Genomic DNA, 16,233 nt, shown 5'->3' on the forward strand with positions numbered 1-16,233 from the left:
GCGCGATGAGCTCTATAGAGCTTGCTAATCCCAGTGCAAAAGGCTACAAAAACTTATCGTTTATCACTCAAACGTATGTTTTTTACCGGGGTATAACTGGGGGAAAACAAAAACAAACGTGTAAAATCAATGTAAAATCTAACAACAGCAACAACAAATCGCGCGTCGATGTGTGCGTACGATAAACGTCTGCAAGCTCAATTGAGTTGGTAGATATTGGACGTTACTTTTTGTTTTCCCCCAGTTATACCCCGGCAAAAAATATACGTTTCGATGAAAAACGATAAGTTTTTATAGCCCTTTGCACTGGGCAGCAAGCTCTATGACAAGGCTTGCATAACTTAATTCTCTATCTCGGTCCATGACAGCTAGCATTTTTGCACGATATTTATCCGGCATTCTAACAACTTGTGCTGCCCAATGTATCCGTTCAGCTTTAGTCACTTTCTAAATACTGAATTCGTTAAGACGCACGACTCACGCGGTTGTTTTACATGTTTTTTTTACGCGACTATTTTTACGCGAAATTCGGAATTTACGCGGTTTTTTTTACACGAATTTCGGAATTTACGAGGTTTTTTTGTGCGATTTTCGAAATTTACGCGGTTTTTAACGCGATTTTCGGAATTTACGCGGTGTTTTACGCGAATTTCGAAATTTACGGCGTTTTTTTACGCGAATTTGTGAATTTACGCGGTTTTGATCTATGCGGGACGTATTCTTCGCGTAAAAAGAGACTTGAGTGCACTTCAAAATTATATTCGTTGGTGCCTAAGTGGATCCTGTCACACTTGGTCCCACCCGTCAACGTTTAGACGTATTTATCTACCCAATCTTTTCTGTTTCGCATATTAGTCTGATGTGTTGATCTTCCACCACCTTAAATGTTCTACCGACCGACTGTGCCTCTACGTTGTCGATCAAGCAAATAAATTGACTGGAATTATTAGAATTCGTGCCCCGTGTGCCGATCGTCGCTTTTCTTATAACATCTTCAAACGTAATATTGAATACCAGGCTCGAAGTTGTCGAAGTCCCCTGCTAGATTCGAATGGGTCCGACAATCCACCCGAAATTTTCACACAGCACTTAATCCCATCTATCGTAGCCATGATAAGGCTAGTAAGCTTCCCATGAAAATCGTTTTCGTCCAGGACTTTGCATAGCGCCTGTCGTTTTACACTATCATATGCGGCTTTGAACAAGTGGAAAGGTGGAAGCAGTTTTTCGATGAGCATCTCAACGGCGATATAACAGAAGGAGACGCAACGGAAGTTAACCTAGGAGTGCTACAAACGACAACAGCATGATGGCTCCCAATCTCGAAGAGATCCGGCGAGAGATCGGCCAACTGAAAAATAATAGAGCCGCCGGAAAGGACCGAGTCCCGGCAGATTTCTAACCGCTAGCAACGGCACTTCACTGAATAATTTCAAAAATTTTGGAGGAGGAGAAACTCCCGGAAGAGTGGATGGAAGGTGCAGTCTGTCCCATCTACAAAAAGGGCGACCGGGCAGATTGCTGTAGCTACCGCGGCATTACGCTCTTCAACGCCGCCTGCAAGGTGCTCTCCCAGATTTTGATGCGTCTATCCTCAATAGCAAAAGAATTCGTTGGGCAGTATCAGGCGGGTTTTATGGGGGCCCGTGCTACTACGGATAAAATTTTTACTCCCCGACAATTTCTCCACAAATGTCAAGAGTACGTGTCCACGCATCGTATTTTCGTGGATTGCAGAGCAGCATACGATACAGTTGAACGCGAGCAGCTATGGCAGATAATACACGAGTACGGTTTTTCGGACAAACTGACGCGGCTGATTAAAGCTACCTTGAAACGAGTGATATGCTACATGCACGTTTTGGGGACACTCTCGAGTCCTTTCGAATCGGGCAGAGGGTTGTGGCAAAGGGATAGACTGCCCTGTATGTTATTCAATATTGCTATTGAAGGTGTAACGTGTAATCCGGCAATCGGGCATCGAAACGAGAGGAACGATCTTCAGCAAGAGTAGTCAACTCCTAGCCTTCACAGACGAGCTTGACATCATTACTAGAAACCTTGGGACAGCGGAGGCAATCTACGCCAGACTAAAAACGGAGCCTAGGAGGAAAGGGTTACAAATCAATGTGTCGACAACCAAATATATGGTAGGAAAAGGCTCCAGAGAAAGTATCATTTGCTTCCCACGGACAGTGACTATTGACGGCGATGAACTGGAAGTGGTTGATGAATTTGTGTATTTGCAATCTCTGGTCACCGCCGACAATAATACGAGTAAGGACACGCACTAATTCTCTGTCCAATCCTTTCAGTCTGGCGAAGATTACCTCCGCCATCACAAAGTTCCTGGTAAAGTCATCTGCGAAGCCTAGGAGTTGGCTTTCTTTGGCGAAAATCGTTCCTCTCGTTTCGATGGCTGTTCGCCATCGACTGTATCGTATGCTGCTTTAAAGTCAATAAACATGTGATCCGTGAGCACGGTGTACCCTTGACATTTTTGCAAGATCCTTTGGTACGCAGTTGCGTGAGTCCCCATTGGTAATTCCCTACGAAACCTTGTACTATCTTGGAGAGTTGGGACCAGAGGTATTTTAGGGCTTACGGATTTCGGGGATAACAAATTGCAATGTGCCTTCAATAAACTGTTTTATTCGCTTGCTTAGCTTGTCACAAAAGCCTTCGTAGTAGTTTTACATCTGTACTAAAGTTAAAGCCATCTTTTTCGTCTCAGCTTATAAACATAAACTGAATTTCCGTGCGACCCTGTTGATTGTATTGCTAACTGCACACGGGTTGTTTTTTTTTGTGTTTAACAGTGCTACGTTTCGAATAAGTTAATTCATACAACAGAAGCTAGTGTCGTGTAATTTGAATTAAAACTATGTGTAATATATGGTTTCGCTATTTTTTCTTTCTCTCTCGAGCAAAGTAAAAGCAGTCGTCGCACCAGTAATGGGATTTCATCTTTTTTCGATGGTATACAGTGTACGAAAACTGCTTCATTTGTCGTCTAAGAGTTATAGCTTTGACTAGAACATTGACTCAACCTCAATTTCCTCATCGTTCAAACAACTGCCATCACAGTGAACTGTTCCGTTAATTGCACCTACTGATCGCTGAGATATTGAGAAAAAATTATTTTTTTTTAAATATATAAATAAGAAACAGAAAATAATCTAACAAAAATATATTGTTAACATTTATTTTTTAAATATTAATAGCTTAGATAGGTTACTTGATGAAACTGTATGAATCATTCGTTATCCGTTACTGGTATCGTTGAAAAACTATAAATTTGTCATCAACGCATACTAATGATCAACAAGTGGAAGTAGTTTATTTACATCATCGGTACGAGCAAATTTCCAAAATTAAAATACGGTAATAAATTTTTCAACAATAGTTCGACTGTGACATTTGAAAATATATAGATATTTCTACTAAACTATACAAAATCTATTGCTCATCGCTAGCAGGGGGTTAACCGTGTGCAAACAAGTGTTGTATCTGTTGGTTCATAAAAGCGCTTTCTTGTCTCAAAGAAGTATGTAAATGAACTTTGGTTCCTTTTCCTGTTTTTGGCTTAAACCTAAAACAACGCTACACAGTGCAATAATTGCTTCAGTAGTCAGTTTCGGACAGTACGTGGTACATCAGACGTCTGAAAGATCCACTCTGGTGGATCTTCTCGTACGATTCTCCCATCGAGTTAACCTGCTGAGCGTACTCGGGCTGAGGAGCTGGATGATTCGCGTTTGGTTTCTGAAAGCAGAGGAAGGATTCTTGCGTGGTTAGGTTGCTCTTCCCTGGAGCCAGCAAACGAGGAGCTTACCTTTCCTGGTACTAAACGGTTCGGCTGAAAGGTTCGTGGCTGGATGGGCGTGGTAACCTCCTGAAGTCCCTCACCAGCTCCCTCCTGCAGTGCACGGTAGGTTTCGCTCTTGCTCGGATCGAAGACTACGGTTTTCTTGTAGCTATTGTTGTTGTTGTTGTTGTTGTTGTTGTTGTTGTTGTTGTTGTTGTTGGTTGTGATGATTCAGTATGTTGTTTACGCACGCAGCGGAGGTGTGTGGTTGGTATATAATTTTGGGTAGTTGCGGATTAGGATTTTTGGTTTATTTATATAGAGGATGTTCGGGAGAATAAAACAGATGATGACAACACGCGCAGATTACGGTCAGTAAAATATATATAAAAACATATGAACAGAAAGAAAACTTTAGTAAGAAATGGTCCTTTAGATACTGATCTGTACTGCAAGATAAGGGATTCCAAATAAACATACGATGGTTCAAAAACGTTAATTTGAGCACACAAGCTATGGTTTATTATCGAGTTTTGTTGTAACATTGGACTTTTTTGTAGGTATTTTTTAGTTGCTTTAATATCATAAAGTTGACGAAGAGAAACGACAGTTCTAACATGCGACATAAAAATCAGAACAGTGTGTTACGTTCTAGATGAAAATAACCAGCTCTAGTTTTGAGCTAACTCAGGTTGATGAGCAGTTTATTTGGCATATTTCTATTTTTGACCTACCCTCTGTTCTTTAATAAAAAACTCACATTGTCACTTGGAATGTCCTATTACATAAATCAGAAGAATGAAAGTTTTGAAAGTATATAATTAAAACAAACTTTTTCGAGTTCAACGTTATGTTATGAAGTTCGTTTTAGCCTTTAATCTGAATAGATGCCTTTTTTGCAGGTAAGTACATTTCGTGGGGTTACGTTTTTCACCAAAGGCAGCCACCTCATAGACGTCACAGATGACTTTGATATCATAGCCATGAATTTTGCGACGACGGAGGCAATTTACACTGAACTGACTGAAGGCGGAGTCTAGGAGTATTGGGCTAAAGAAAGGTGCGTCGAAACGTAACCGTTAACGAACTAGAAGTGGTAGATGCCCAAGCAACAATGTGAGTTTTATGGTGGTCTTCAAGACCATTTTTGGTCTTAAATACCATCATAAAAGTGTAATAAAACCCAAATTGTTACTTGGGTGAGTTTGTGTATTTGGGATTGTTGGTGACTGCAGACAACAACACTAGTAAGGAGATCCAGCAGGCCTTTCGCAAAACGCTGCGAACAAGAAACGTACACCGTCGTACGAGGCTGACATTGTACAAACCCCTTATTAGACGGGTAGTTTTTTATGGAGTTGAAGCTGTGACGCAGTTCACGGGGGATATTCGCCCCCTGCACTACACATATTCCTGGTTTCTGTAGCGAGAAGAGTGGTGAAGCAATAAAACTCTTGCTATTTTTGAAATTTTGAATAGTGGACATTTTCCAACATTCCTAACGTATTTAGAAGATCCAGAACGCTGCCCTGAATGATCCGACTCTCAGCCGCTCATTCTAGTGATCCGATTTGCCCATCTCTTGTTCACTCTGCGAAAGTTCTCCTAGATAAGTTCCGGAAGCACAACCCGTAGACTGATTACCTGTTTGTGGATTTCAAGCATCATTAACATGCGCAGCCCACACCGAAGTACCGATCAGAAGTACCGATTACGACAGTGATGAATTCTACGCGCAGTTGGAAAATGAATACGACCGCTGCTCAAACATGATATCAAGATCGTCATCGGGGATTTCAATGCTCCTGGCCAACCGGAGGAGGAATACAAATCGGTGATTGGAGGTTTCAGCGCACACCAGCTGACCAATGAAATGGGCCTAAGACTTATCGACTTTGCCGCCTCAAAGAGCATGGCCGTACGTAGTACCTTTTTCCAGCACAGAATGCTACCCAAGTACATCAGGAGGTCTCCAAATCAGATAGAATCACAGATCGACCACTTTTTGATCGACGGTCGGCACTTCTCAGACATTATCGACGTCAGATCCTATCGTAGCGCTAACGTTGACTCGGACCACTACCTAGTGATGGTTAAGATGCGCTCAAAACTCTCCGTTGTGAACCACATCTAGTACCGACGCCAGCCTCGATTAGATCTCGCGCAGCTGAAGCATCCAGACGTCGCCGCAAACTACGCGCATTCACTCGAAGCTGCGCGTAGTTTGCGGACGAAACCCCTCTCGAGGAATGTTGGAACACCATGTGACACGGAACCAGCGGAACGAATGGTTTGACGATGACTGTAGGAGGGTGTTGGAGTGAGGAGAACGCTGCGCGGGCGGCCAAGATGCGCAGTGCCAAGGGTTGCCAGATGCACAGATTATTATGTGTTTAACAGATATTTAATCGTCGTCGATAATCGTCTGTACAGAATCTGTATGCATAGAATACAGATTTCCACCAATTGCACAGATTTTTGAGCTTTTACAATAAGAGCGAAAGAAACGGAAACAGTCAGCAAAATGAGTCTCCGTCTCTTTCACTCTCATTGCTTTGCACTGGACAGTTTTTTGCACAGATATTTTTCCTCGCTGTACAGCACAGAGTACAGAGTTCCCACGCACCATTTGTTCGTTGACTTCAAAGCTGCATATGATACTATCGACCGGAAAGACCTCTGGAAAATCATAGACGAGAAGAGCTTCCCCAGGAAGCTCATCATACTGATTAAATCTACGATGGATGGTACACAGTGCCACCTGTGTTCGGATTGCGGGAGGATTGCCAAGTTCATTTGAATCACTCATAGGACTTCGTCGAGGCGATGGTCTCTCATGCCTGCTTTTCAACGTAGCGCTACAAAGTGTCATGAACCGAGCGGATATCAAATATCCATGCGTCTGCCTTGCTGATGACATGGATGAATATTATCGGCAGAAAATCTGTGGCGGTGGCTGAACAGTACACCAGACTTCACAAGCAATTGCGGTCTGGCAGACTAAATCCCCGTACAAAGTGTACCCTGCACAGGACGCTTATTAGACCGGTTGTTCTCTACGGAAACATGGACAATGCTCGAGGAGGACCTGCGAGTGCTCGAAATTTTCGAGTGCTAAGAACGATCTTCGCCGGTGTATAGGAGAACGGAGTATGGAGGCGGAGGATGAACCATGAACTCGCACAGCTCTTTGGCAAACCCAGTATCCAAAAGGTGGTTTAAGCTGGACGGATACAATGGGTAGTGCATGTTGCAAGAATGCCAGACAACTACCCTGCAACGACGGGGTTTGCCCACCTGTAGGAACAAGACATCCAGGAGTGCAACGAACAAGATGGTTAGACCAAGAGGAAGTGAAATTTGGCGGAGAGTACTTGGTGTCTAAAGAATCGGAGAGCGATAACCCATAACCAAATTAAGTGGAGAAACCTTGTTCAACAGGTTTTGTCTTAGGACGGCAAGGCACTTAAATAAGTAAGTAAGGATTTCAAGGCTGTGCATTGTTCAATTAAACAAAATGAGCTGTGGCTGTTATTGTCATAGTTTTTGTTGTTTTCTTGCGAGATGGATAAAACTGATTCGAATGACGCCTATAATGAGGACTAGATTGCGTAAGCTTGATCAGTTAGACCTCAGACTTCTTGGTTTTGTGGATGATCTGCATCGACAACAGAAGTGTAAAAGCGGCCTTAGGCATTCTAAGAGAGTACTTGCAACACTGAGACTTATTGTAAACTAAGCAAAAACGAAGTACAACTACCAACCAGGGAAGAATCGTTGTAGTGCTAGTAGTGCTGTAGCTGAGGTAAAGCTGAATGGGAAATGGTTGAAAGTAGTCGAGAAATTCATATACCTTGGTACTACTGACGAATCGACAAGACACGTAGAAGAAAATCCTTTAAAACCATCGTCCTATACATTTTGCTTGCACAGTAGCATCACGCTCTGTTATGCATGTTGCGGAGTAGCTTGCATTTGCAGGGTTTTATACTGTAGGATTTTTACATTTGAATGGTTTTATACTGAAAACTTGAAGCACCACACGCGCGCCGCGACGTGGCCATGTTGCGAAACATGCTTTTTTGAAAAATGAGTAGTTTTTGGTTGGACGATGGAAATAAAGCGAGTGTCTCGTCTGTTTGTCTGTGTTGCTACGCTCGTGATAACAATATAATATGAATCATGAAATCAAACGACGTGTTGCGGTTGTATGGATTATGTTAAATGTTACCAGCTGGAATTTCGTAGTTTGCAGACTAGCGCAGAACGTACGTACGCTTAAGGAAGCTGATCTGAGAATGTTTGGCATTTTTGAGCATCGGAAGCTGTGTTCTTATGGCCAGAATATTTGACCAAAGAAACGTTATACCTATCTTCAGGAGCAAACCAAAAAATGGTTAGCGACTCCGGGATAGCCCAAGCCTGATGGTTGTGCGCTGTAGAAGAAGACATACAAATAGCTAGTATTCAAGGTGATCGGTAAGCGCTTGATTAATCTAACGATCCTGGATAACCATAATCCATTCGGCACTGGGTCCGCAAAGATCCGATGTCGCAAAAGCGAAAGTTGGCAAAAAAAGCTGCTAAAATTGATTTTTTGTCGCTGATTAAAATTCTACTGACACACGACGTAGCGTGCAATTGGCCAGACTAGCTCTAGAGGCGCCAAAAATGGCTTGAAGGCACTCTCAAGTGTAGCAAAGTACCAGATACTGGGAGTTGTACGACTCATGCCTGAAAGTGTATATCTAAATAATATTTAACTTCAAAGGAACGAAACAAGGGGGCGCCAAATCGGGTCTTCGCCAAGGCCGCCACAATGTCACGCCATGGTTCTGGAACCAGGTCTAGAATCTGGATCCAAAATCTAATAAAAAATGTGGTTCAACACATGGTCCATAATCTAGTCCAAATTTCTTTCAAAATCTGGAATAAAATTTAATAAAATATAGTCCAGATCTAAAATCTCGGTTACTTTTTCATATCGACGTATCTGCAAATGAGATGATTCCCTTGGTGTCTCCTCTCTTCCGCTGTTTACGGCGATACTAATGTATTTTGACACATCCAGCTTTGCATGAATCGGTTGCCGGAGTTACTAGCTAGCCAAATGTTTTGAAAATTTTCTTTTTAATGCATTAGTATCGCCGTAAAAAGCGAAAGACAGGAGACACGAAGAGAAGCTCTCATTTGCAGATACATCGAAATGAAAAAGTAGGGTAGACGCACCATTATTGGTGGTAGTACCAGTAGTGGCGGAAACTTGAATTATTCCATTATTTTTGCAGATATTGGTACAAGTTTGATAAGTATCGAACTACCAGTAACAGTATTATTTGATAAGTATCAAACTTGTACCAAAATCTGCAAAAATAATGGAATAATTCGAGTTTCCACCACTACTGGTACTACCACCACTAATGGTGCGTCTACCCTACCCGGGAAATATGGTCCCGGTCTACAATCTGGTTTAAAATCTGATCCAAAGTCTGGTTGCTGGTTTAAAATTTAATCAAAAATGTTGCTCAAAATCGGCTCAGGTCCAAAATTTGGTCAAAAATGTTGTCTAAAATCTGACCCAGTTTGAGAATCTGGTCCAAAATCTGATAAAAATGCGGCCCAGAACCTGATCTTGGACCAGAATGTGGTTCACAATCATGTTTCACATCTGATCCGAAATCTGATCAAAAATGGGATCCAAAATATCCAAAACCTGGTCCAAATTTGATAAAAATGTGCCCCAAATACTGAAATCTGCTGAAGGCCCAACATCTGGTTCAGGTCCAGAGTCTGGTTCAAACGCTGATCCAAAATCTAGTTTATTTTCTGGTTCAGTTCCAGAATCTAGACCTAAATTTGATTCAAAATCTGATAAAAAATGTGGTCCAAAATCAAGGTGAGGACCACAACGAGCAAGGTCCAGAATGCGGTCCATGTCCAGAATCTGGTCTAAAATTTGATCAAAAATGTGGTCCAAAATATTATCCAAAATCCGGTGCAAATCCGTCAAGTCTGTTGCAGGTCTCTCTGGAATATGGGTCCAAAATATGATAAAAAATGTGGTTCAAAATTTGGTCCAGAATCTAATCCACAACTGTTCCAAAATCTGAAGCAAAAGTTAATTAGAAATGTGGTCTGCGGTATAGTCCAGGTCCGGAATCTGGTTCTAAACCTGCTCCAAACTCTGGTTAGTGGTTTGCCAACTAGATTACTGGTTTATAACCTGGTCCAATTCCAGAGTTTGGTCTAAAAATTGTTCCTAAATCCTCAATCTGATAAAAAAATCAGAGGGGTTGTGTACAAGACACGACCGCATATATAGGTGACGCAGGACTACGTAAGTCTCTTTATAATGATAGTAGCATGTATTCATGCTTGTTATCATTCGATTCTTCATGTATACATGCTATATGCAACATATATACATGCTACATGCGTTGTATGTAACATTTATCAAAGTAGTAACATTGCATACGTTCAATTCTCAAAAGATTGTGCATTTGAAAACAATTTAACAAAATCAAGAACACAAACTATTGCTTTCCTGCTACTTTACTGAAATTAAAGATTGTTTTTATTATCCATGGTTTCCCACGTTGAAGGGATTTTACCAATTCAATCCTATTTTATCAACAGCACATCTTTCCACTACACTTCTAATGGCAAGCATGCGTATTCATACAGAGTCGTATTATAACCGAACAGTACAGGTGCAGCACATTTTTCCAACACAGATATCAAATTCGCCGAGGTTTAATCGTCTCGCAGTAAAGAATTTGCGATTTGTTGGGACAACGAACTTGTCATTTTTTCTGGCACACTTCCCTAACACAGACATCAAATTGGACTAGGTTTAATCGCGTTCGTAAGAAATCTGTTGGCACGAGGGGGCTTTGTTACTCTCTCTGGCGTACTTCCCAAGCAAGGACATCAAAATGATCTAGGTTGAACCGCGGTGTTAAGAAATCTTGTTGAAATGAGGAAACTTGGTCACTTGTTTTGGCTTACTTCCCAAGCACAGATATCAAATTGGTATAGGTTTAGATCATCGTAAAGAATCTTCCAACCAATCACGAAGCGCGAATTCTGGTGAAACATAGGTTCATTATTTTCAATTTTTCAATAGTTCAACATCAAGAATCCATACTTTTCTTCATTTGGGTCAATTCTTAGAAGATTTTCCGATCGATTGGTGTAAGAATATTGAAAATCGATCGGAAAACCGCTGAGCTATTAGCGCTCAAAACCTTTCATTTTTCGTGACACTCGCATTTTTCGATTTTTTGGAATGACACCCTATCTCAAAACTTGCCGTAAGACGTAGTCCTACGTCAAAATGAACCAAAATGTGGTCTAGGTCCGAAATCTGTTTTTGGTCCAGAATTTGATCCATATCTAAACAAAAATCTGGCCAATATTTGATCAAAAATGTGATTGAAAATCTGCTCCAGAATCTAGTCCAAATCTGATCACATCTGATCCGCAATCTGATCAAAAACGGGATCCAAAATATCCAAAACCTGGTCCAAATTTGATAAAAATGTGGCCCAAAATTTGATGAAGGTCCCACAACTGGTTCAGGTCCAGAGTCTGGTTCATACCCTGATCCAAAATCTAGTTTATTTTCTGGTTCAGTTCCAGAATCTAGACTCAAATTTCATTCAAAATCTGATAAAACCACATTTGGACCACATTCAAAATCAAGGCAAGGACCGCAACGAGCAAGGCCCAGAATGCGGTCCATGTCCAAAATCTGGTCTAAAATTTGATCAGTTAAATCTGTTAAAGATGTGATCAAAAATCTGTTGCAGGTCTCTCTGGAATATAGGTCCAAAATCTCTTCCAAAATATGATAAAAAATGTGGTTTAAAATTTGGTTCAGAATTTAATCCAAATCTTTTCCAAAATCTGAAGCAAAAGTTAATTAAAAATATGGTCTGCGCTATAGTCCAGGTCCGGAATCTGGTTCTAAACCTGATCCAAAATCTGTTTAGTGGTTTAACAACAAGATTTCTGGTTTATAACCTGGTTCAATTCCAGAAAATCCAGAAATTGGTCCTAAATCTGGTCCGCAATCTGATAAAAAAAAATGAACCAAAATGTGGTCCAGGTCCGAAATCTGTTTTTGGTCCAGCATGTGGTCAATATCTGAACCAAAATCTGTCCCAAAATGTGATTAAGAATGAGATCCAAAATCTGCTCCAGAATCTAGTCCAAATCTGTACCAAAATTTGGAACAAAGTTTGATTAAAAATGTGGTCCAGAATTTAGTGCAAGTTCAGTTGGCGGTTTAAAATCTTATCGAAAATAATAAACAGAAACGAGGGAGTGCTGAAACGGGTCTTCGCCAAGGGCGTCACAATGTCACGCTACGGCTCTGCTACCGACCTTCGCTGGAATATGCCCCGATAAGTTAAAGACTAGGGGGCTAAAAACGACGGAGCAATTGTTTGTTTTGCGGCAGTTCCTCCATAAACTCTGGAAAATTAACATTTTCACCCAGCATCTATTCAAAGATTTCAAGGCGACTTATGATTTAGTAATGCAAAATTATGTATTTAAAATTGACGCCATTTTTCAAATTCGAAAATTGGCTGGAAAGTAGGATGGATAACCTCAAAAGACGAAAGTTTTTTTTCTAAAAAGAATACGAAAATTACCTGATAAATGGTAAAAACTGATAGCAAGCGATGGACAATACTTGTTGACTCATTTTGATTGTGAGATAAATGAGATTTTGACCCTAGAGAAATGTGAATCGAATTAATTTTAATCTCAATTTCATTGGATTTGGTCGTAGAGCTGTGGAATAGACTTTCAGGCCTCTCAAGAGGAAAATTGTGAGACTTTGCTTCATCAGAAACTCTGCTGTAATGCACTACATGATAGAGTTCTAGTAGCTGTTGGACCTTGGCCATGGGCAGACAAGCATTTCAGTAGCAGTTAGCAGACCATGGACGTTTCAACGACACTTCTCACAAAGCGCGAGTGAACTAAGAATAACTGAAAAAAAACTGAAGAAAATTTTATCATTAAATGTTGTTGTTCATTTTCTGCCGACAATTGATATGAAGGACATAATATTATTGTTTTGGCAAGTCTTTTTCACTGTCAATTCTCTTCATCAACTTTTTGTACACGTCAGTCGCACATATTTCGATACTGTTATTACTACAGAAATAACACCAAAACGAGTAACGTAAATTAACTAACACACACTCACACAGCCAATTGTTTTCGATAGTAGATAGTAGTAGTAGATACTAACAATAATTTTGCGAAAAATTCAGTCGATAGTAGTAGCTTTATTTTCTAAAATTAGTAATCTAGTAGCTAGTGATATGTTGTCCCGTTGTTGTGTCCGTTCGGGGTTACTCGGGTTGTTCTCTCGTCCTTATGGTTTATCGTTCTTCGTTTGATAGTGGACGTCTTTTATTGTAAAAGAGCTCGGCTGCAGTAGATGTGGTCGCTGCTTTAGTAATAAATAGTGGTCGCAGCAGGAAAATATACAAAGAAAGCTTGGGATTAGTAAAAGCGTATGTGTTTGTAGGTGTATGTGTACGCTTCAGTAAAGCTTTGCTCAAGGGACGGACGGATTCGAGTTGTTTTTTTTAAAGAGTTTGGATCGTTGTTGGTATGTGAAAGCGCAAGTGGTTTAGTAATTATGCGGATGACGTTGTTGTGATGGGTGCTGGTGCGGGTGCGGCTGCTGCTGTAGCTGCGTTGGTGGTTGGAAATAATCGCTCGGCAGTGGTGGAACTGGCGGTGGGCTTAGCGTTTGCTGCCTTGGGAGTTGCTGGTGGTACTGTTGATGCTGTTGCTGCTGCTGCTGCTGCTGAGCATATGGCGATGGCGATGAATGACCGGAACTGGATGAGTGAAGCGATGACGATGACGCGTACGATTGGAAGGGATATTTGTTCTTGAGCTGGTTTTCCTGCTCTAAGCGCCTTTGCTCCTCCAGAATTGTTCGTTTTTGTTTCAGGAAAGAAAGATCAATGAAAATTCTAATATTAACAGTGCAGCAATGATCGGCTTGCGGTGGGGCAGTGTTGGCATTATGATTGGTTCTTTGTTCCATTGCGAGGGGCGTGAGTTTATAAATTTTTGCAAACCATTCCGGAGTAGTACTGACAATTACGCTGCACAACATCGAAAGCCTAGTCCCTGTAGTAATTTGGAAAAATTGTTCTTTGTGAAGTGTACATGTGTCTTTTGGTGTACTTTTTTTTAAATGAGAATCAGCAGCACATCTGAGCTGCAGTGACTGTCTCAAGTCAGATCGCAAACGACAGTAATCTGTATAGTTTACATTGGTTTGTTAGCGTTTTTAATAGTAAGAAGCTTTTTGTTTGCAAGTGCCAGCCACATCAACATCAACTTATTGTTTGAAGGATTAGGATTTCAGTCGAATGATATATGACAGCGAAGAAAAACTAAAGTAGCGCTTGTCGACAAGTATACTAAATACTTTCAAGCAAATATTACCCTTCGATTTTGGTGGGCAGATGGCGGTTTGTGTATCCATTCGATCTAATCGTGCGTATACAAAAATTTATAAATTTGTTATGAGTTATGGATTTCCTATTAGGTTTGAAAGAAAGCAATATTTTCCATCACAGCTCGAAAACTCGCTTAGAAAAAAAATTTTTTAATTCAGTGAAAATATTGCTTTTTGTTATGACGTTAAAAAATTGATCGAAACATCATAATAAAGTAATCAAAAGGTGTTTCGATCAATTTTACCCATTGGAAGAAACATTGTTAGCGGTCTTCAATCGAAACGATAACTTACGGTACGGCCTGGTTCTGCTGTGGGGCGGCATTTCTGAGAGTGTTTTCGATGTTGCTATCCGAGTACAGTCCGATCGGTGAGTTAAATTGTTTGTGAACAACCTGTGGATAATTCATTAATTTGCAGATCAAAGAAAAAAGAATTTAAAATAACAATTCAACGGGTTGATTCGTAGAAACACGAAAGCGAAACCGAACCGGTACGAAAGATTTACAATTTTACGATTGTTGTATTGTAAGAGTTGAAAACCAGTGTCGAAACAAACACGTAAATCAACAAACACAAATTGGAACAATTAGAAACAAACAGAAATAAACTCAGTAATTTAAAAGCAGTAGTGAAAGCAAAAGGTAGAAGTTCGAAACAGAGTAACGAACGAGTAAATTCCACTCTGTAAAACAGTTGGCTGCTTTCCACTTTCGTAGCATGGTGGATCAGTTTACGGCGATAGTTGTTGAGGTTTCGAAACTGTAGAGCAGTAAGCATTTTTCAGTGGAAAAGAGAAAACTTTGCCGTAAATAGTAACCAAAATTCAAAACCAATCGGCGATAATAATAAACAAAATGAAAACCTTTGGACCGCTGGGAGGCTCTTCTCCTATGATTCGGTGAATCATTGTTTCTGCAACCTAAATTTGGTAAGATAGTTTTTTTTGAGGGGGGTAGGATTTGTGGGTGTTTTGTGCGGGAAGATTTTGAGAAAAGAGTTGGAATTATTTTCTGTGCAGATTCAGGACTGTGTTTTGTGACGAATTATTCCGAGTGAGAAATCGGGTGGTGGGTTAACTGTTGATTACCTTCTGTTTCATCAGCGTGTCTGCGATGTCATGAGCTGGTGGTGCGCGCATTGCTGGATTTGGATGGTGTCTGAGGTAGGATTCTGTTGGTAGAACATCCTTTTTCGGTACTTTGGCACCGGGTAGGACTAGTGGTGTCGTACGATATGGCTGCAATGGGAGGATGCAGAAAAAAAAGAACACAAAACACAAAAATTTTAAATCACACAATGTTATTTTCCGACCGTAAGTCACATTTGGCTGTGATTTTGCGGTGACGAAATTAGTTTTTCTTTTTTCATGTCCGAGATGGTGTGATGATGGTCACTTGTTCTGGAATGTTTCTTCTCCTTCTGGTGACCAAAATAACCTTTCAGTGGTCAACTGTGTATTGGCAGAGATCGCGAGCGCGGCGGAGGTTGAACGGTCCGAGCAGAACGTGAGTGGAGTTTTGGCGTTTTATTTTTTGCATCGGACGCGATGTTTGTTTAAATTATCGCTTTCGTTATGTAAAATATTTCGGTTCGAAAATAGACTGACAGACGAACGACCACGGGGCCCGGTGCCGGTGAAAATGGCCGAAAGTGAATGATTCGATAGAACCGTACAACGATCTCAAATGAGCGGAAATAGATTGATATCATTAATATTATTTATTTTCATTCACCTCATGAAATTTGAAACTGTCTAAAAAGTATTTTCAAGGTTACCAAGTTAATTTACAACTTGCATATGATGGCGCTCGTGCGCGAATTGCTGTATTAAAGTGACTATGATGGTACAAACAATATCTAAAAATAATTTGAAATCCCCTTCTACAAAGTAATAAAAAAATATACAGTGAGGTAAATAAAA

The 16,233-nt window shown here is 40.6% G+C and overlaps 1 protein-coding gene across 1 annotated transcript in view; it reads right to left on the reverse strand.

The window, feature by feature from the left end:
* Positions 1-3,230: 3,230 nt before the first annotated feature.
* The window catches only part of LOC128734164 (bromodomain-containing protein 4), a 70,192-nt gene continuing 57,189 nt past the window's right edge, over positions 3,231-16,233 (reverse strand). The window contains exons 4-9 of the mRNA XM_053828207.1: positions 15,400-15,549; positions 15,175-15,231; positions 14,604-14,704; positions 14,297-14,341; positions 3,836-3,977; positions 3,231-3,765 (exon numbers count right to left, since the gene is read on the reverse strand). Of these exons, the coding sequence (XP_053684182.1) occupies positions 3,625-3,765; positions 3,836-3,977; positions 14,297-14,341; positions 14,604-14,704; positions 15,175-15,231; positions 15,400-15,549 (636 nt within the window). The 3' untranslated portion in view covers positions 3,231-3,624. The remainder of the gene's footprint in view (positions 3,766-3,835; positions 3,978-14,296; positions 14,342-14,603; positions 14,705-15,174; positions 15,232-15,399; positions 15,550-16,233) is intronic.

This window comes from Sabethes cyaneus, chromosome 2, assembly GCF_943734655.1.
Source record: "Sabethes cyaneus chromosome 2, idSabCyanKW18_F2, whole genome shotgun sequence".
Lineage (NCBI taxonomy): Eukaryota > Metazoa > Arthropoda > Insecta > Diptera > Culicidae > Sabethes > Sabethes cyaneus.